This window comes from Misgurnus anguillicaudatus, chromosome 21 (assembly GCF_027580225.2).
Source record: "Misgurnus anguillicaudatus chromosome 21, ASM2758022v2, whole genome shotgun sequence".
NCBI classification, from domain to species: domain Eukaryota; kingdom Metazoa; phylum Chordata; class Actinopteri; order Cypriniformes; family Cobitidae; genus Misgurnus; species Misgurnus anguillicaudatus.
In genome coordinates, this window is record NC_073357.2 from 6,864,247 (window position 1) to 6,880,259 (window position 16,013).

Sequence of the window (16,013 nt, forward strand, 5' to 3'; positions counted from 1 at the left end):
ATAGGACGTGTAAAGCCCGGTGGTGGTGTTTTATTTTTAATAAAATAAATCTATTAACATTTACATTGTAGTTGTGGTGCTTTTCAATTTTTGGATGGATGCGCCTAAATTTTGGCTGGTGCTCCTAACTCTTTAAAGTTGGGAGCACCAGTGCTACCAAATAAAAAAGTTAATTTTGAGCCCTGTGGTATATCAGTATAGATCATATCATATATTTAGGTGCATGAAAAACATGCTAGTAAGGCATAAATAGATTAACTTTGAATTAATATATTAAAAGTAGAGCAGGGGTGTAGAAGAAACACTAATTCTAAACTGAAAAGATAAACACGAAACTAATCGACAACCACTTTAAATATTTATTAACAACAGCAGTAAATACAGTCAAGAAATGAACATTTACATTAATTTTACTGTCAGCTAGTTTATGCAGATGTATTTTATAAGCTTGATCATGGTTTCTGGTTAAAGTGATTTAAGACTTTTAATGACAAATGTCCAGAGGACATTACTGTTACATTAAAATGATGCGCGAACCTCTCAGCTGGCGAGTTTCCTTTGATTTCGTGTGCATTCAGGTATGGGCTGACTTTCTCGCCGCTCTTGCCCTGAGACTGTGCACGCAATTTATCTCTCTTCAATCACTTCCATGCAATTGTTTTATCTTTTCCGAAGTGTGTATGCGCTCAGACTGCGTCCTCTTGTGCATTCGCAAATCCATCAGCTCTCGCGCGCTCTCTGGAAGTTGACGCTTTGGTCCGCAACGCCCCGCTGATCGCGTGCGCGTCTCTCAACAAACGGTCTCTGTGCGTTGCGCTGGGTGCAGAGTGCTCATGGGAGTTGTAGTTTCCCAGTGTCGCATTGCGCATTGTTTATCATTTCGCATAACTTATAAGAAAACTACAATTAAAAAAATATATTCAATCTGCCAAAGTGGCTTGTGGGATTGGCTGTCTTACCCGCCACGGCCAAAATCTACCCGCATTTGGCGGGTGTTAATGTCAAGCCCTGGTCATAATACCATAAATTCAAATATTATAATTCACTTACTGTCAGCAAAAATGAGCCTTGGTTTGTGCTCTCTGGAAAAGAAAAGCCCACTTGCATATCGTTGTTCAGCTCGTCTTTTTTGGTCTGCAAGTTACAACTTTCGGCGGGGGCAAAAGATTACGTTGCTGTGCACGAAACAGCATCTCGAATGCACACCAAAAGTTACCAGTGCTTTTGTAAGTGACGACAACGATGTGTGAACGATTGTGTTAACGACCGTATAGCTGCCTTGTTTAGCATCGCTGGAGGACGTTGCATCGCGTGCTTTACAAAAACGGTACTGTACTAATAGGTAAATTATAGTTCGCCTCAAAGTTTTTTTATTTGTGTATTTATTTAATGTGTATTATTTCTTCCCCAAGCTCATAAAATAAATTTGTGTCGCACATAATTTGGCAGGGTCGGTCGGAAACGGGAACCAAACTAATTTTTTTCATGCCCAAGCATCACTTTGACCTTTGCTAAAACTCAGAAACCTGAACAAACCCCTAGCCATAAGAATTAAACGTAATGCCTCATCCAACATCATTTGTATAATAAATATAATTGACATCTCAAATCGTGCAGTTCTTATCTGTGCTTTACAATCAATTACGGTACTACTATCACATTAGCAAGTGCTGGACTTATAGCCAGGCGGACAACAAAATGAGCGATAAAAATACCCAAGGAAGAAACAAAAACGTATCTACCATCAAGAAGATTGTAAAAGCATGGTGATGGCCTTTTGAATTTCGACCACCCACACACTGCACATAAGCAACCACAAAGCAACATGTCAAAACCACTCCACACTCTTTATCAACCACATAGCAATGCCTTAGTGACCACAACACCCCAGCATCATAGACATAGATTCTCTGATCTCATTGGGTGGCAGAATGCGCACAATGCCGACACTGAGATAAAGTAATTACACATCATATATTTGAGCTTTACAATAGGTTTACATCACTAATCATCAGGTACACACAACAAATAATAATGTTTTATAATAGAGCTTAAGTTACAGTTTGCAAAAGTAAATTACAGTACAGTATAAGAAAACTACAATTAGAGATATAGAGTTCTTATTATATTGAATCATTAAGACGATAATAATCGAGAACTACTATCTACTTAAGATATGGCAAAAGATTAATTGAAGTAGATCAAGATGTTTTCCAGGGATGCTCCGATCAGGATTTTTGCAGGCCGATACCGATCACCGATTTGTTGTCTTCGTGATCGGCCGATACCAATGCCGATACCGATTTTTTTCAAGCTGATATGCAAGCTCTTTGATGACTGTAACTTTTAACATTTTTTCTAGATAAAGTACTACCACAGATGTTGCCTTATGTTATATTACTTGCAGTAATTAGGTATATGTAAGCAATAAGGTACGAGAGGCTGTGCTGTATCGTGAATAAGTAACGGCTGAAGGGCGTTGTTAGGCACGACTAATTTTGCTATCAGACCGATAACCGATAATATTCAAAATAAGCAGTTATCGGCCGATAACGATATGTTGGCCGATATATCGTGCATCCCTAATACAAATGACAGGCTAAATACATTGCAACAAGCTTCGCACAGTGCTCCCTCGAAATAAAATGAAATGTTAATGATATGCAAAAGGTACATACCCCAAAGTAAACGCGATGATGAAGTTATCGTTTTCAACATAAATCTATTTTCTTGGACTACAACAAACACAAGGATTGTAGGCAACAGTTTACTTCCTGGGCATGTTGACGTGGACAAGACTGACATTATCATAATATCTTCCCACTTGGACTCACAGCCTGTAAGTTAACTCCTGTTAGCATTGCATTGTGAGCGAATCTTTCAAACATGGTAAGGAGTGTCACATTTCCGGCTAACGTCAGAGATTAAACGTACAAATCACAACGTACAGATTAGCTGGCCAATCAGGGACACAGTGCTTTCAGATTGATGATTTTTTAACAAAATCAATGCGTTTCAGCCAGGAAAGCAGTATATCTGGAAATACAAAACGCTGCATTTTGATGTGTGTGATACACTTTTGCTAGGCACTAAAAAGTAAACAGTCCCATAACAAAAAAACAGTAGGGGAATTTTAAACTGTAGGCACAGCGAGACGCAGCATGCTGAAACACAGCTCAAGTAAATCACATTACATACTCAGGGTTCCCACGCCTTTCGACAAATGTTTGGGATTACTTGACATTATGGTCATATAAACAAATCGTAGACTGAAGTGAAAAAATCTAAAACGTCTTTGCAGTCCTTTCTGCGTACAAAAACAAAATGCTTAAAATGTGTCACAAAGGATTCTAGAAAAAAAAAGACTGTGGGAATCCTAATGTGTGATCAAGCCTTAAGTCAAAACAATCTATTATCTTAACCAAAATGACATCAAATCAAGCAGCATTATTCATGATATGCTTCCTATACTTTTGCTGCATACCAAATGGTATAAATTCACCTCCTAAGAGCACTATGGAGTGAGAACAATCATGGCTGCCAAAATAAAGGTTTGTTCCAAGCTAAAGTGCTCAAAATGGGCAAAAACAAGAGGATGAATTTCGAAGGGTAAAACTGATGGACTTTTCGCTTCCATGATTCTTTGCACAGATTGTTTTTTTGTGACGACAGTACGTCCTTTATTGGCTCCGAGGTGTGATCCAAGGAACTGTTTTTGGTCCGCTACACCTCTCATCCCTTTAAAGCTTTTACTCTGTAAACCCTTAAAAAAAGGCAAAATGTTGGCGTCTCATTGAGCTTCTAAATTAAATAAAAAAAATAACTGGTGAAACAATAACATACTGGCTACAAGCAATAAGGCGCGAGGATGATCAAGGGAAGTTGTGGAATCCCAAGACTGAGCATGTGTATGTGTGCAGATACTACAAGATTCCTATAGTTGTTTTTCATAAGGGATGTCTCATTCATGTTAGCTTTATCAGCTGAAAGCAGGTTTGATAGGCCAATTGCTATGTAATGACGCGAGCCATGAACCTATGGAGTAGTTCGAGGTCTACACTAGGGCTGCACGATAAATCGAATGCGATATCATGCGCATCTCGTCAGTAATGCCGGTTCCTTAAATAGTATTACATCGCCATCAGCTGCTTTCAGATGGAGCGCCATTAACTGCAGAGCCGTAGTTCCCTGACAAGCTGGGCCATATCGCATACATTTAGCAGGCGATACGTCCGCGATAATTAATTGAAATCAGTGAAATATTGCTTTGTGTAGTAAATGCCGCTCCACCCTTTCCACGCCCCCAACTATGACTAGATGCTGACTGTATGTATTGCATCATAGATATATACACTAGATGTCGCATCGGGGGTTTAAAGCATATGTCAAAACCGCTGCCATCTTGGAACAGGGGTATTGTCATAGGAAGTAGCTGGGTAACACTGCTATCTCCGCTGAATTCATGGACGATGCAGGACTTATGTTCTGCGTATGGAGTTAGGCCTACTAGCATTGTGCATTATAGTCAAAAAAGATTTTGTTGGAACGAACCAAAACAAAACCTAGAAAATCGCATTAATGCGATTTATAGGGATTTTATTTCCGTTACGCCATTGCTTACAATGACGCTGATGCAGGGCTCCCCTGTTTCAAGATGGCGGCTCTATTTGACGCATTCGTTCCAATGAACTGCCGTAGCCAAGGCGACATCTAGCGTACATATCTATGGTATTGCATTAGGAGCTAATCTTCCGAATACGATAATGAACATCACATTTCCGCCTGACGTCAGAGTTGTTCAGGCCAATCACAACGTACTGGTTAACCAGCCAATTGGAGGACACGGCGCTTTTCAAACGATGAGCTTTGTACAAAATCAACTCGTTTTAGAGAGGCAGCGCACAGAGCAACAAAATGTGTTTTTTAACCATAAACCACGCAAACACATTGTATTATACCAAAAACACAAAATAACTTGTTATTAGCAATGTAATAGGTGCTCTTTAAAATAAAACCGAGGTTTTAAGAAGAAAAACAAACGTGTGAGCTCAGTGGTGCCTTGTCAAGCCTGACGTCACAGCAATCCGTTATTTTTTATATGAATCAATCACATCTACCGAATATAACATCACGCAACATGAGTGGTTATAAGCTCGTCATACTCTATTTATTGTTATTGAACAGCAATTGATAGCAATAAAAAAAGAATAGAATTGAAATGTATAAGCAGGCCTCACAACAAGACAACATCCGTGCTGATGTTGAAGATATAACGTTAGGCGGTTTCATGCGCAGACCATGTAGAACACGACATCAAAGTACCGCGAGAGAACCTAGCTTTTGAATCGCTCTCGCGGCACTTTGATGTCATATCTCGATTTGTCTGCGCAGTGCTGCACGAAGTCGAACCTATTGTTTCAATAACGGACTGTTGCTTGACGACGCGCGTTGCGAACCGAACAGATCAAAAATAGTATTGAAACGAAGTAAAACGATATAGTCCGATGTAAAGTGCTTTCAGCAACTGTCTTAGTTACATGTTTCAACACATTAAACCAGTCAGACCACTTCACATCAGGAATAAATAGTGTTTTCCAGTGCCCCCTAATACGATCACAAAGTTGAGGGTGCACAACAAAAACAGGGTATCCCGGGCGTCTTACCTGACTGGCTTTGTGCAGCTGTTTCTTAAACCCCGCGACCGACATCCTCAAAATAAGATGCGAAACAACAAGGAGGATACGCAGAAATCTTTAGAGAGCTGACAGATAATCCTTGATAGAGCGTAAAGATGTAAACTACGATGTGATGAATCGCGTTTGGTCCGCCGCGTGAAGCTGGACCTGCATTTCGCAGCGGGATTTTTTTCCTCAACTGACAAGCGGTGGTCGGGTCTGTCTGTGTGTTCCGGCGACCGTGATTGGTGGAGAGCTGCCTACGTCACAGCAGCATCGCGGAGAACCCCCTTAATAAAAAACAAAAAGCTACGATTTGTTGGTGTTTGTCATGGAAATGAAATTTGGACGCCGTGAGAATCTTTCGACTACAAATCAGACCAACAGCTGGAAAAGCCTCAAAACTATTTGTTTTTCTTTGTAGTCATCATTCTCAAGTTCGTAACTTTTTGTAAAATTTTCTATGGAGTAAATCTGAGGAAAATCAGATTAATTTAAATGTTGTAAATTCTATGACGTGATTTGATTTCTTCAAGTATTTGCAGACCATTACTGGCCATTTGTTGCCCCCTAGTGGTACTTATTCTCTCTCTCTCTCTCTCTCTCTCTCTCTCTCTCTCTCTCTCTCTCTCTCTCTCTCTCTCTCTCTCTCTCTCTCGTGTAGGATGACGTATCTGGTGTATAGCAGCTTCTTCAGTTCACCACTTGAGGTCCTACCTGGGTGATTCTCACGAAACCATTGAAACACCACGGCACTAATGATTTTAGCTTTAAAATGTGTAATATAGTAACATTAAAAAGCATCAGAATTAACACAATACTGTGTTCTACCTTGCACAATGTGTGATTTCAACATAAGAATTTATAATTGGAAATTTTATCTAATTTTCTGCTGAAATTCTCATTACCGCAATGTGGCCGGCTGTGTTTGAACATGCGTTATGTTGTAATTTAATCAAATTAACACAAAAATATTAAGAAAAAAATAAATGGATGTTTTGCTAGACTACTTTAGATGACAGAAAAATATTTACTGAATATTGATGTATAATAATAATAATGAAGAAAAATTAGGAAAATGATGTGTCCATGCCTGATGTTCTCATCCTCCGCAACACTTTTTGAGAACAGTTTAAGCACACATACAGAATTTTAATAAAGTTTGATTTTGAGTGACCAAGCACATGGACCAGTTAATTCAAGATGGCTACCAGGTAAGATCATTTTTTTACAGTTAATTTGAAATATTGTCTTGTCAGAATGCTTACACGACATTTTGATTATCATTACCGCAACATATGCTTATTAAATGTTAATTTAATTAATAGAAGCATAATACTTTGATTTTAAATGCATGTGCAGAATCTCCAAATTATGTTCTTTCAGGTTTGTCATGTCGTTTTGAAAATATGTCAGTGTTGATGTTTTCTGACTGTTGCGGTAATGAGATTTTTTAGGACTAATTTTTTAAATTATGTTACAAAAAGTGTTAAATGATAAGTAAAAGTTTTTAAATTAATATTCCCATTTACTCCAGACTTTGCTTTTCAATGTCTGGTGGGAAAAAAAGTAAATTTAAGCAATTTTTACATTTTCATGCTTGACATTTTTAAAACCAAGTTTTCGTGAGAATCACCCGCCTATACTGAATTTTTAACATTTAGTTTCAGTTGTTTCTGCTTGTGTCTTCTTCCCAGTATTACCTGCTGTCTTATGTGTGTGCGCGTTTCATAATAAAATGTTTCCTTAGTATTTCAGTCATTATAACACACCAGTCATATACTGGCACCATGTTAGCCCACTGCTATAAAGCTTTCAGTAACACCAAATACATTCAATTCTATATTATTCGGCTTAATTCATTATGGCAGTCTACTTATCATTTTAGCAATGGGTGAATCAATCATGTCATATTTAATTCAAGCTAGTACTTGTGTCCTTTTCATACCTTGTAGTCAATACTTAAATGCAATACACCCACTTTCAGTAAAAATAAATAGAGAAAAAAAAGTGTGCCTTTAGTTTGTGAATCTTAAAAAATAGTTTTAAATTACATACTGACAAAAGTAGCTTGTCTTACGATTGGGCATGTCTGTGTAATTATAACCTGGATTGGGATTTGGGTACAATGGCCAATGTAAGAAATGTACTGTAACATTACATTATCTATCTTTTAGCATTGTCATTGTATTGCTGGTATATGTGCACACGTGCAGATGAGTGTTTTCATTTTAAGCTCTGCCCAGCTGCTTTAAAACCAAGAATGCATCCTGTATGAATAACTATTTACTCATTTAGCACTGCCCATTCTTGGCATTATAGTATTGTAGGCGTGGTGAGGCACGGCTGTGTACGTGCAAAACTGAATTGCTCCTAAAGACTGCTTTTACTTCTTTGTTAGAAGTTATTTCACTTTTTTAATTACACTAAAGATTGATTTACTAATGATTTATTGTTCAATTCCCTACAATAAAAACTAACTTGTTGGTTTAACTTAATAAAATTATAACACATTTTCACACAGGTGAATTGATTTATCTGAACATAAGCCGGGGGGATTGTACTTACAAGTAAAGATTAAGTTCACTCAACTTATTTTGTTGAATTTCATTTGTGTTGAGCCAACAAACTTTGAACCTAAGTGAAACACAAACATTACACTTTACCACTATGGTAAGACATAACAGAAAACTTCTGAATTTTAACATTACAGAATAACAAACAATAACATGTAATACATTTCATCTTGCTTAAAAACACAAAGTTAAATTCAATTTATTTATATAGCGCTTTTCACAATTGTTAATTGTTTCAAAGCAGCTTTACATGCATTGTAAAAAATACTTTGCTGCCTTAAAATTTTTTTGTTGAATCAACTCGGATTTACAAGTCATTGTAAAGCAGCAAAGTATTTTTACAGTGCAGTTAATAGTTATTTTTATACAAAAATCAAAATCTACCGCAAAAACACCCAGCAGCGAACAAGCCATTCTTACAAAACATTGCTGACAAAAGCTGTGCCCCACTTTTGTTTTTTGTTTTTAGAAAAACCTAATAAAAGTGTGATTAACTAAATCTTAAGTAAAACTTTAAGTGAAACTACTTTGTTTTGATTATCCATGCAACGTTTTAATAATATAATGTATTTGTGAACACTTATAATTTCCTAGGCCTTTATAAAAGCACTTACTTTAATGAATATAACACAAAATATATTTGAATTAGACCCATTAGACAAATTGTTTGCAAAAAATATCTTAATTAGTTTGTAATTAGAACAAATAAGAAACAAATTTAACCTCTCAGATATCATTAGATAAGATTTATTTATAACTATGTTGTTATTCTAGCTATCTCTATCTATGCTATGTACACGCTTTGAATGTTGACGGCATTTCATTTGTAAGTCATGTTGGATAAAAGCATATGATATATAAATAAATGTACATTTAAAACTTAAACAGCATTGTTTGGTAAAGAACTTTGACTCTGTGAGCTATTCTGGATTGTCTTAAAATGTCAATTCTTAAACTTTTTTTAAATGACTTGTACATCCATTATTGATATACAATAATCAATAATAATACATTGAATATGTCTTTCTATGTTCTAGTTTTCATAGAGTGTCTCTGACTGACTCATGTGACACATTTACACAACAAAATTTTCCATAACATTGTGTAATTTCTGTTGATTGTTCAAACGTACAGTGTTACATCAGTGCTTTTTACTGGTTGTAACTGGATACAAACGCACAGACTCATAGGTAACAAAATGATGACGTAAATATGAACGAGGTCATTGAGGAAATTTCTCTTCTTATGAAAGTATAAATATACAAAAGGAAATTTGGGGGAAGTTAAACTTAAAAATTAAAGTGTGTATTGAAGACTTTGGAGTATTGACTTGGTTTTGTAATGTGTTATGATGATATTATTGTTTTCTGAGCATTCTACACAAACAAATAATAAACAAACAAATAAAAGGAAACACTCACTGCGTATCAATTTAAATCACGCCCAGACATAAAGAAAAATAATATAATAAAAAAACGCAAGCAATATTTTCGAGATTGTTTGGCAAAACCCCACCTTAAATACTATAATCTAATGAGCACAACAGTTGTGTCAGCATGATACTCAACAATCTCGACATCCTGGGCGTAGCACCAAACGAGCTATTCCAACCGCTTATTATAGATTCCAATTACAAAGTTGAAGCGTCTAGACATTCCTCCCTTTTCAACGATATATTTTTAATAAGAACTACAATTTAAGCCCTGTATATCATTAATAATACCCTTTAAATATACCAACGCCTGTCTCGGGTAAACATCTGATTATTAGGCGTGTTCGGCTTCATTCGTCGCTGCGCATACTGCCCATTATCGACATCAAAGTTCCGCGAGAGAGCATTGAAATCTAAGCTCTCGCGGTAATTAACTATCACACGCCGGACCGTCTGCGCAGCGCCGCAGTTGAACCGCAGGGGTGGGGCTTGTAATCCTCGAGTCTTGCGTCACACGTCGTTGGAATAATAAACTCCTGCGCAGCCCAGCACGAGCTCATAATCGAGTCAGCCATCATCTAGGACAGAGTAAAGGTTACCTGCTTCAACAGTGCTTGAACGGCAACCGATCTTCTGTCTTTACGCTTCGCTTATCGTTCATCTTCTACAATTCCAGTCAGTTTAATTTTAAAATTACATTAAGACGCTTGCTTTAGAAATACCTACGCGAACCAGCGTCGTTGACCATCTGTACTAATAACACCGAAAGAGCAGTAAAAACCGAACTGAAGGTAAGGTTTCCATTACATTACACGTTTTACTTGAGTGTATTAAAATCAAATGTGGTTTTTTTTATACGTAAATTGGTTAATGTACAATAGTAACGTGCGCCTAGCCGCAAGTAACGTTACGTATTTTCCAAGGCGCCATCTTTGTTTGTGTCGTTTTAATGGATTCGAAATAAATCAAATGCAAGTTTTAAATTCGAATCATGTGAATGATGATTGGTTTTATTCATGGATTAGTGTTTTAAAAAGTCAATTTAATTTTAGAATTGGCTTTTTTTAATACGCATATTAATTTTTTTGTCGACCGTTTGTTTTACGTCGGTATGGCGACTGTTTTTGGTTATCACCCTGATATTTTTTTTAACAAAGAAAAAAAAAGGTAAAGCTGTTTTTAATCCATCATTGTGCAAATTTACTGATAAATTAATTTGGATTACATACAAACACACGCTAAAACGGTAACTTAGTTGCGTGAAAATGCTAGTTCACTCAAAATTTTAATTCTGTCGTCATTTACTCACCCTGGTATTGTTACAAACCTGCATACATGTCTTTGTTCTAGTGAAGAAAAAGGAAGATAATTAAAGGAAATCCCCGTTGACTTCCATAGTATTTTTTTATTCCTACTATGGAAGTCAATGGGGCTTCTGATCGCATTAAATCGAATGCGGTTTTAAATTCAAATCATGTGACTGATTTGTCTTATTGGTGGATTATAGTGTTTTAAATCACTGTAATTTCAGAGTTACTATTCATTTTAAGTCTACCATTTGTTTTGCGTCGTTTTCGTTATCGACCGTGATCTTTAAGCAAAGTTTAGGGTTAATCCATTATGCAAATTTACAGATTACATAAATTTGGATTCCATTCGAGCACGTGCTATGGTGTGTGATGTTAAAGGGATAGTTCACCCAAAAATTTACTCGACCTCATGTTGTAACAAAAGTGTAAACATTTCTTTGTTCTGATGAACACGCACTTGATCGGTTTGGTTACAAACATTCCCCAAAATAACTTCTTTTGTGTTTACCGGAACAAAGACATGTATACAGGTTTGAGTAAACAACCGTGATGCGCGGGTCAATGTATAAACAACCCGCACCCAACCGATATTTTCAAGTAACCCACCCGCAACTCGGACCGCAAAAAAATAAATTAATAGCGTATCCGACCCATTCCCTGGCTCTTTTTTTTAAGTAGTAATTGATTAAAATGGTAAACTGGCATCTTTATTCCAAACGACCCGACCGACCTTGACCCGAATATCATAAATATTTTTGGATGACTCGTAACTCATTTCGGATCAACCCGCGCATCACTGGTACTCATTTTTGGGTGAACTCTTTTTTTTTTTTTACATGTGAAAACAAACACCTGCCTCAAGAACGCATCTTACGTGTTTTGTAGAAAGGTGTAAACTTGGTTTAATGTCTGGAATGGTTGGTAGACGTTATGATTAGAGGGTTTGTGGTACATACAACACGCGTGTTTATTACTAACAGTGTGGGATAAATTACTTGACATGCATAATGTATGTTTCTCATACCGCTAGTTATGTAAACCCCTTAAGTACAGTAGGTCATCGTATACGTGTCTATAATCCACACATCTCTTACAGAAACATGACCTCTCAAGTGAGACAGAACTATGAGGAGGCCTGCGAGGCGGCCATCAACCGCCAGATCAACATGGAGCTGTACGCGTCCTACGTCTACCTCTCCATGGTAAGAGTTTAGGGCCGCAATCTTTTCATGTTGTTTGTACAAAGGGTTACTGAGTTCGGTATTTGTACGACCTTTGCTTGCTGATAGTGAAGGTCGTAAAATACACATGAAGATTCACCTGTTATAGTCCCAGTTTCTTTTTTTATGCAGTCGTACTTCTTCGACCGAGACGATCAGGCCCTGCCCAACTTCGCAAAGTTTTTCCGCCATCAGTCTCACGAAGAGCGCGAACACGCAGAGAAACTGATGAAATTTCAGAACCAGAGAGGAGGGAGGATCTTTCTGCAGGACGTGAAGGTACACATGTTTGTGCTTGCTTTCTGTGAGCGCGCATGATAGCGTTTATAGTTTGGTAAGGACCCTGCGATAAAGCTCAGAGTTAGGGTGGGTTCTTATCTTTCATACGCAGTGACGATAACTTCAACTGACGAGGTTGTGTTTTAGCTTTGAGAATACGTTTTTTAACACTTCATGTTTGAATGATTGAAGAAACCAGAAAGGGATGAGTGGGGAAATGGCCTGGAAGCCCTTGAATGCGCCCTGAACCTGGAGAAAAGCGTCAATCATTCCCTCTTGGAGTTGCATAAGCTTTCATCTCAGCACAATGATCCACACGTAAGGGCACGTAATTGCAGATACAAGAGCGACTAAAATGTAGTTTTCTTATTTTACTCAAACGCCTGTGTTGTTCCCCACACATGTGCGATTTCATTGAAACGCACTACTTGGAAGAGCAAGTGAAGTCCATCAAGGAGATCGGCGACTGGGTGACCAACCTGCGTCGCATGGGCGCCCCTCAGAGCGGCATGGCCGAGTACTTGTTCGACAAGCTTACTCTTGGCAAGGAGAGCAGCTAAAGCATCCCATCAATTCCTTCACGGAGTAGATTCCTTTTTAAGTGTTGATTATGCTAGATGCCATCAAATGCTATTTCCTGTTTGATTGACCAATCTACTTGTTTTATTTAGCAGAAACGTGTCTTGATAAGCCTTTGCGCTCTGTATCTCCAGCTCATCCTTAAATTTGCTTCGCCTGCATGCGCTTGTGTGATTTGTTGATGCAGTTGCACTCCAAACCAATAAAATTGAAACCTCTGGGATCTGAACATGACTTTGAATTTATTCCAGTGTGTTTACAAGCATTTAATGATAAGCTTTTGAAATGGATATTTAGGTTTTTGCATCTAAGGGGGTTGTATTTGGGTTGGCTGATTTCAGGTTTTATGATGGATAATTGCAAACTAACATGTAAGGAGTCACAGATCTGAGTTTGCTTTTTATAGTTTGGGCAATCGTGGGTTGACGCTGTGAAAATCAAGATGCCCACTGACTGTTTTTAGTTGCAATGCCAAGGGCTGGCTTCATTATTGTTAGACAAATAAATTTCTTAGTTTTGTGAACACCTTAAAATAGAAGAAAAATCCCATTTCTTCTTTCATAAGTAACAGGTGTTTGTAAAATGTATGAATATATATGCATACTTCCTCTTCTCATCTTTGGTAATATCTCTATATATACATGGTAAGCCTAAAGTATATATTTAAGTGCGTGTGTAAAGCAAATGTACGTGTACTGTATCAATCATTCAAATTTTTATTTATATAGCGCACTTCCAAACCGGTGAATGCCGTTCAAAGTGCTTTACAAGAAAAACAGTATAGTAAATAAACAATGAAAATGCATAAAAACACAAAATACAAATTTTATATTAATCCAAGAAAATGCCTGCATAGAAATTATATAAGACAACATCATTAATAAAACAACTGAATCAAATATAAACAAAGCTATAAAACCAAAAAGCCAAAGTAAATATGATTTAGTTTTAAAACTAAATCTTTTCAGCACGTGGTATAACTACTGAAAGCAGCATCGTCAGACGTTTTTGTTTTGCTATGAGGTAAAAAAAAAAGAAGAGAATCTGAAGATCAAACCTAATAGGTTCATATACTGTATGCATTGAAGCAATTTCACGGATGTCTCTTAAACTAATAAAAGATTTTTAAAATTGATACGAAAACTAACAGGTGACAACTTTAATACAGGTGTGAGCACCAATTTGTATACAATTGACAGAAGTTTGTTTCTGTCCGTTACACAGAGGAGAACCACAAACACCTGCTGTTTCCTTTTACGTGCAGTCGGGCTGGAAATGGCAGAAATTCACTATAGGTGATTTATATGACTTGGGTTTAAAAAAACAAAAAACAATAACACAAAAATTATTTTATGCTTCCTCCTAAGTTTGTTTCCTTAAAAATTGTGTACATTGTGAACATTTGGATGTTTAGCTGATGGACATTTAAAATAAAAAGTTGCATTATAAAATAGTTGTAATAAAAAAATGTCATAATGGAGAGACATTTTAAAAAGTTGTTTAAATATAATTCCCTTTCATTTCCACCATTTCAAAAGTTTTATTCAGTTTGTTGTGGAACTGTTCCCCCTTGAAATTCACTGGACATTTCCAGCCCTGAACTTCTTAAACTACAGGTATGCGGACCCTGTCAAGGGTCCAAAATGACTTATTGTGATTTCATATAAAATACTCCTTTAATTTTTAAGGTCTGTCATGGACCCAGTACCCCATATGTGATACGTTTTGAAAGCTTAGAATTTCTACTTTTTGCAGATATGCATCACTTTCACATATATTTGACTGTAAGACAGTTATTTACAATTAATTTACACTATCACCCCCCTCCAAAAAAAATGTGCATATTGTTTAATATTCGTATATTTCATATTTTCAAATATGACGAAAATGGGCAAGTCTTATATCAAATGAAAGCTCTCACTCAGGAAGAAGGCTACATTATTAGTTTTGTTCTATTATCAACACATATCCAACAATCGTCGAATGAATAATGAGGTACAAAAAATTTTAAATTTACGTGAAACTTGAGTGTGAACTGCCTCACAATGCTACACCATCTTTTCTCTTATAGGTCTTACTCTAAAAAAATAAGTCCATTTACAGCATTTTCTTTGGTTGTGTATGTATAATCCCTTGCTATTTGTGCAAAACAAAAAAAGTATTTTTATATGAAAAATGTATTTTCACACCCATCAGTAAAATAAGAATAACTTTTGAATGCGACATGCTAAAGAGTTCATTCTTTTTTTGGGTGTTTACTGTCTGCTGCTGCTAACAACCAGAACTGTCTGCAGTCTGCTAGAGCACACAGAACCAGAGTTATACACTTTCAAAGACAGTGTTTACAACACAAAAAAATAAAATTTGGTGTTTCATCGTATGAAAAATAACATAAAAAACAATATTTTCACAAAGAGCAGCTTTTTATGTAACTTCAAAGGTTTTCTGTAAACTGATATAAAGATATTGCATTTATTCCACTGTATGTGGTTATGGGGACACTTCAAATGTTTTTAGGCAGAAATTGAATACAAAAAGAATTTTATTCCTCAGTTAAGTTGGAATAGAATACTTCTGCATATATTAAGACAGAGAAAAAAAATTATTATTCCTCTTTAAGCTGACATTAGATGGAATCAATGTGCTGGAGTACTCAGGGCCAGAGTTTTACACTTTCAAATACAGACTTTAGAAAAAAAATTAAAAAGCGCTTATTTATTTTTGTGTTTATTAGAGCACTGACAACACATACAACCATGTTCAGCTCTTTCAACAGTGTTTTATGTCATTTCAAAGGGTTTCCTGTAAAATTATACCAAACTTTTGTATGTACACTTCTGCATGTGGGTATGGAAAATCCCCAAAACAGCCTCTGTGCTTAAGAAGTTAAACACTGTATGCATGGAAAATATAGCCACAGAAAAAAATTAAGACATCACTTC

General features: G+C 36.6%; 2 protein-coding genes across 4 annotated transcripts in view; one reads left to right on the plus strand and one right to left on the minus strand.

Moving 5' to 3' along the window:
- Positions 1 to 8,300, minus strand: part of sh3gl3a (SH3-domain GRB2-like 3a) — a 49,926-nt gene extending 41,626 nt beyond the window's left edge. The window contains exon 1 of one of the 3 annotated variants that reach the window (XM_055181985.2): positions 8,244 to 8,300. Coding sequence is in view for 2 of the 3 variants with exons in the window: in XM_055182049.2 (XP_055038024.1) it covers positions 5,664 to 5,708 (45 nt within the window). In the remaining variant the exon portion in view is untranslated. Of the gene's footprint in view, positions 1 to 5,663; positions 5,875 to 8,243 lie in introns of those variants that run through there. The other 2 variants (XM_055182049.2, XM_055181918.2) reach the window with 2 other exon arrangements.
- Positions 8,301 to 10,232: 1,932 nt separating this feature from the next.
- On the plus strand, positions 10,233 to 13,300 carry fth1a (ferritin, heavy polypeptide 1a). Its single transcript, XM_073858943.1, has 5 exons — positions 10,233 to 10,474; positions 12,090 to 12,195; positions 12,346 to 12,492; positions 12,685 to 12,804; positions 12,888 to 13,300. The coding sequence occupies exons 2-5, from the start codon at positions 12,094 to 12,096 to the stop codon at positions 13,050 to 13,052; spliced, it is 534 nt and encodes a 177-aa protein (XP_073715044.1). The 5' UTR covers positions 10,233 to 10,474; positions 12,090 to 12,093; the 3' UTR covers positions 13,053 to 13,300.
- Positions 13,301 to 16,013: the final 2,713 nt, after the last annotated feature.

Coding starts and splice junctions, on each gene's coding strand:
- fth1a (XM_073858943.1), top strand. CDS start 12,094: ATGACCTCTCAAGTGAGACAGAACTATGAGGAGGCCTGCGAGGCGGCC. Junction 12,493..12,684: donor TCTTTCTGCAGGACGTGAAG/GTACACATGTTT, acceptor GAATGATTGAAG/AAACCAGAAAGGGATGAGTG. Junction 12,805..12,887: donor TTTCATCTCAGCACAATGAT/CCACACGTAAGG, acceptor CTGTGTTGTTCC/CCACACATGTGCGATTTCAT.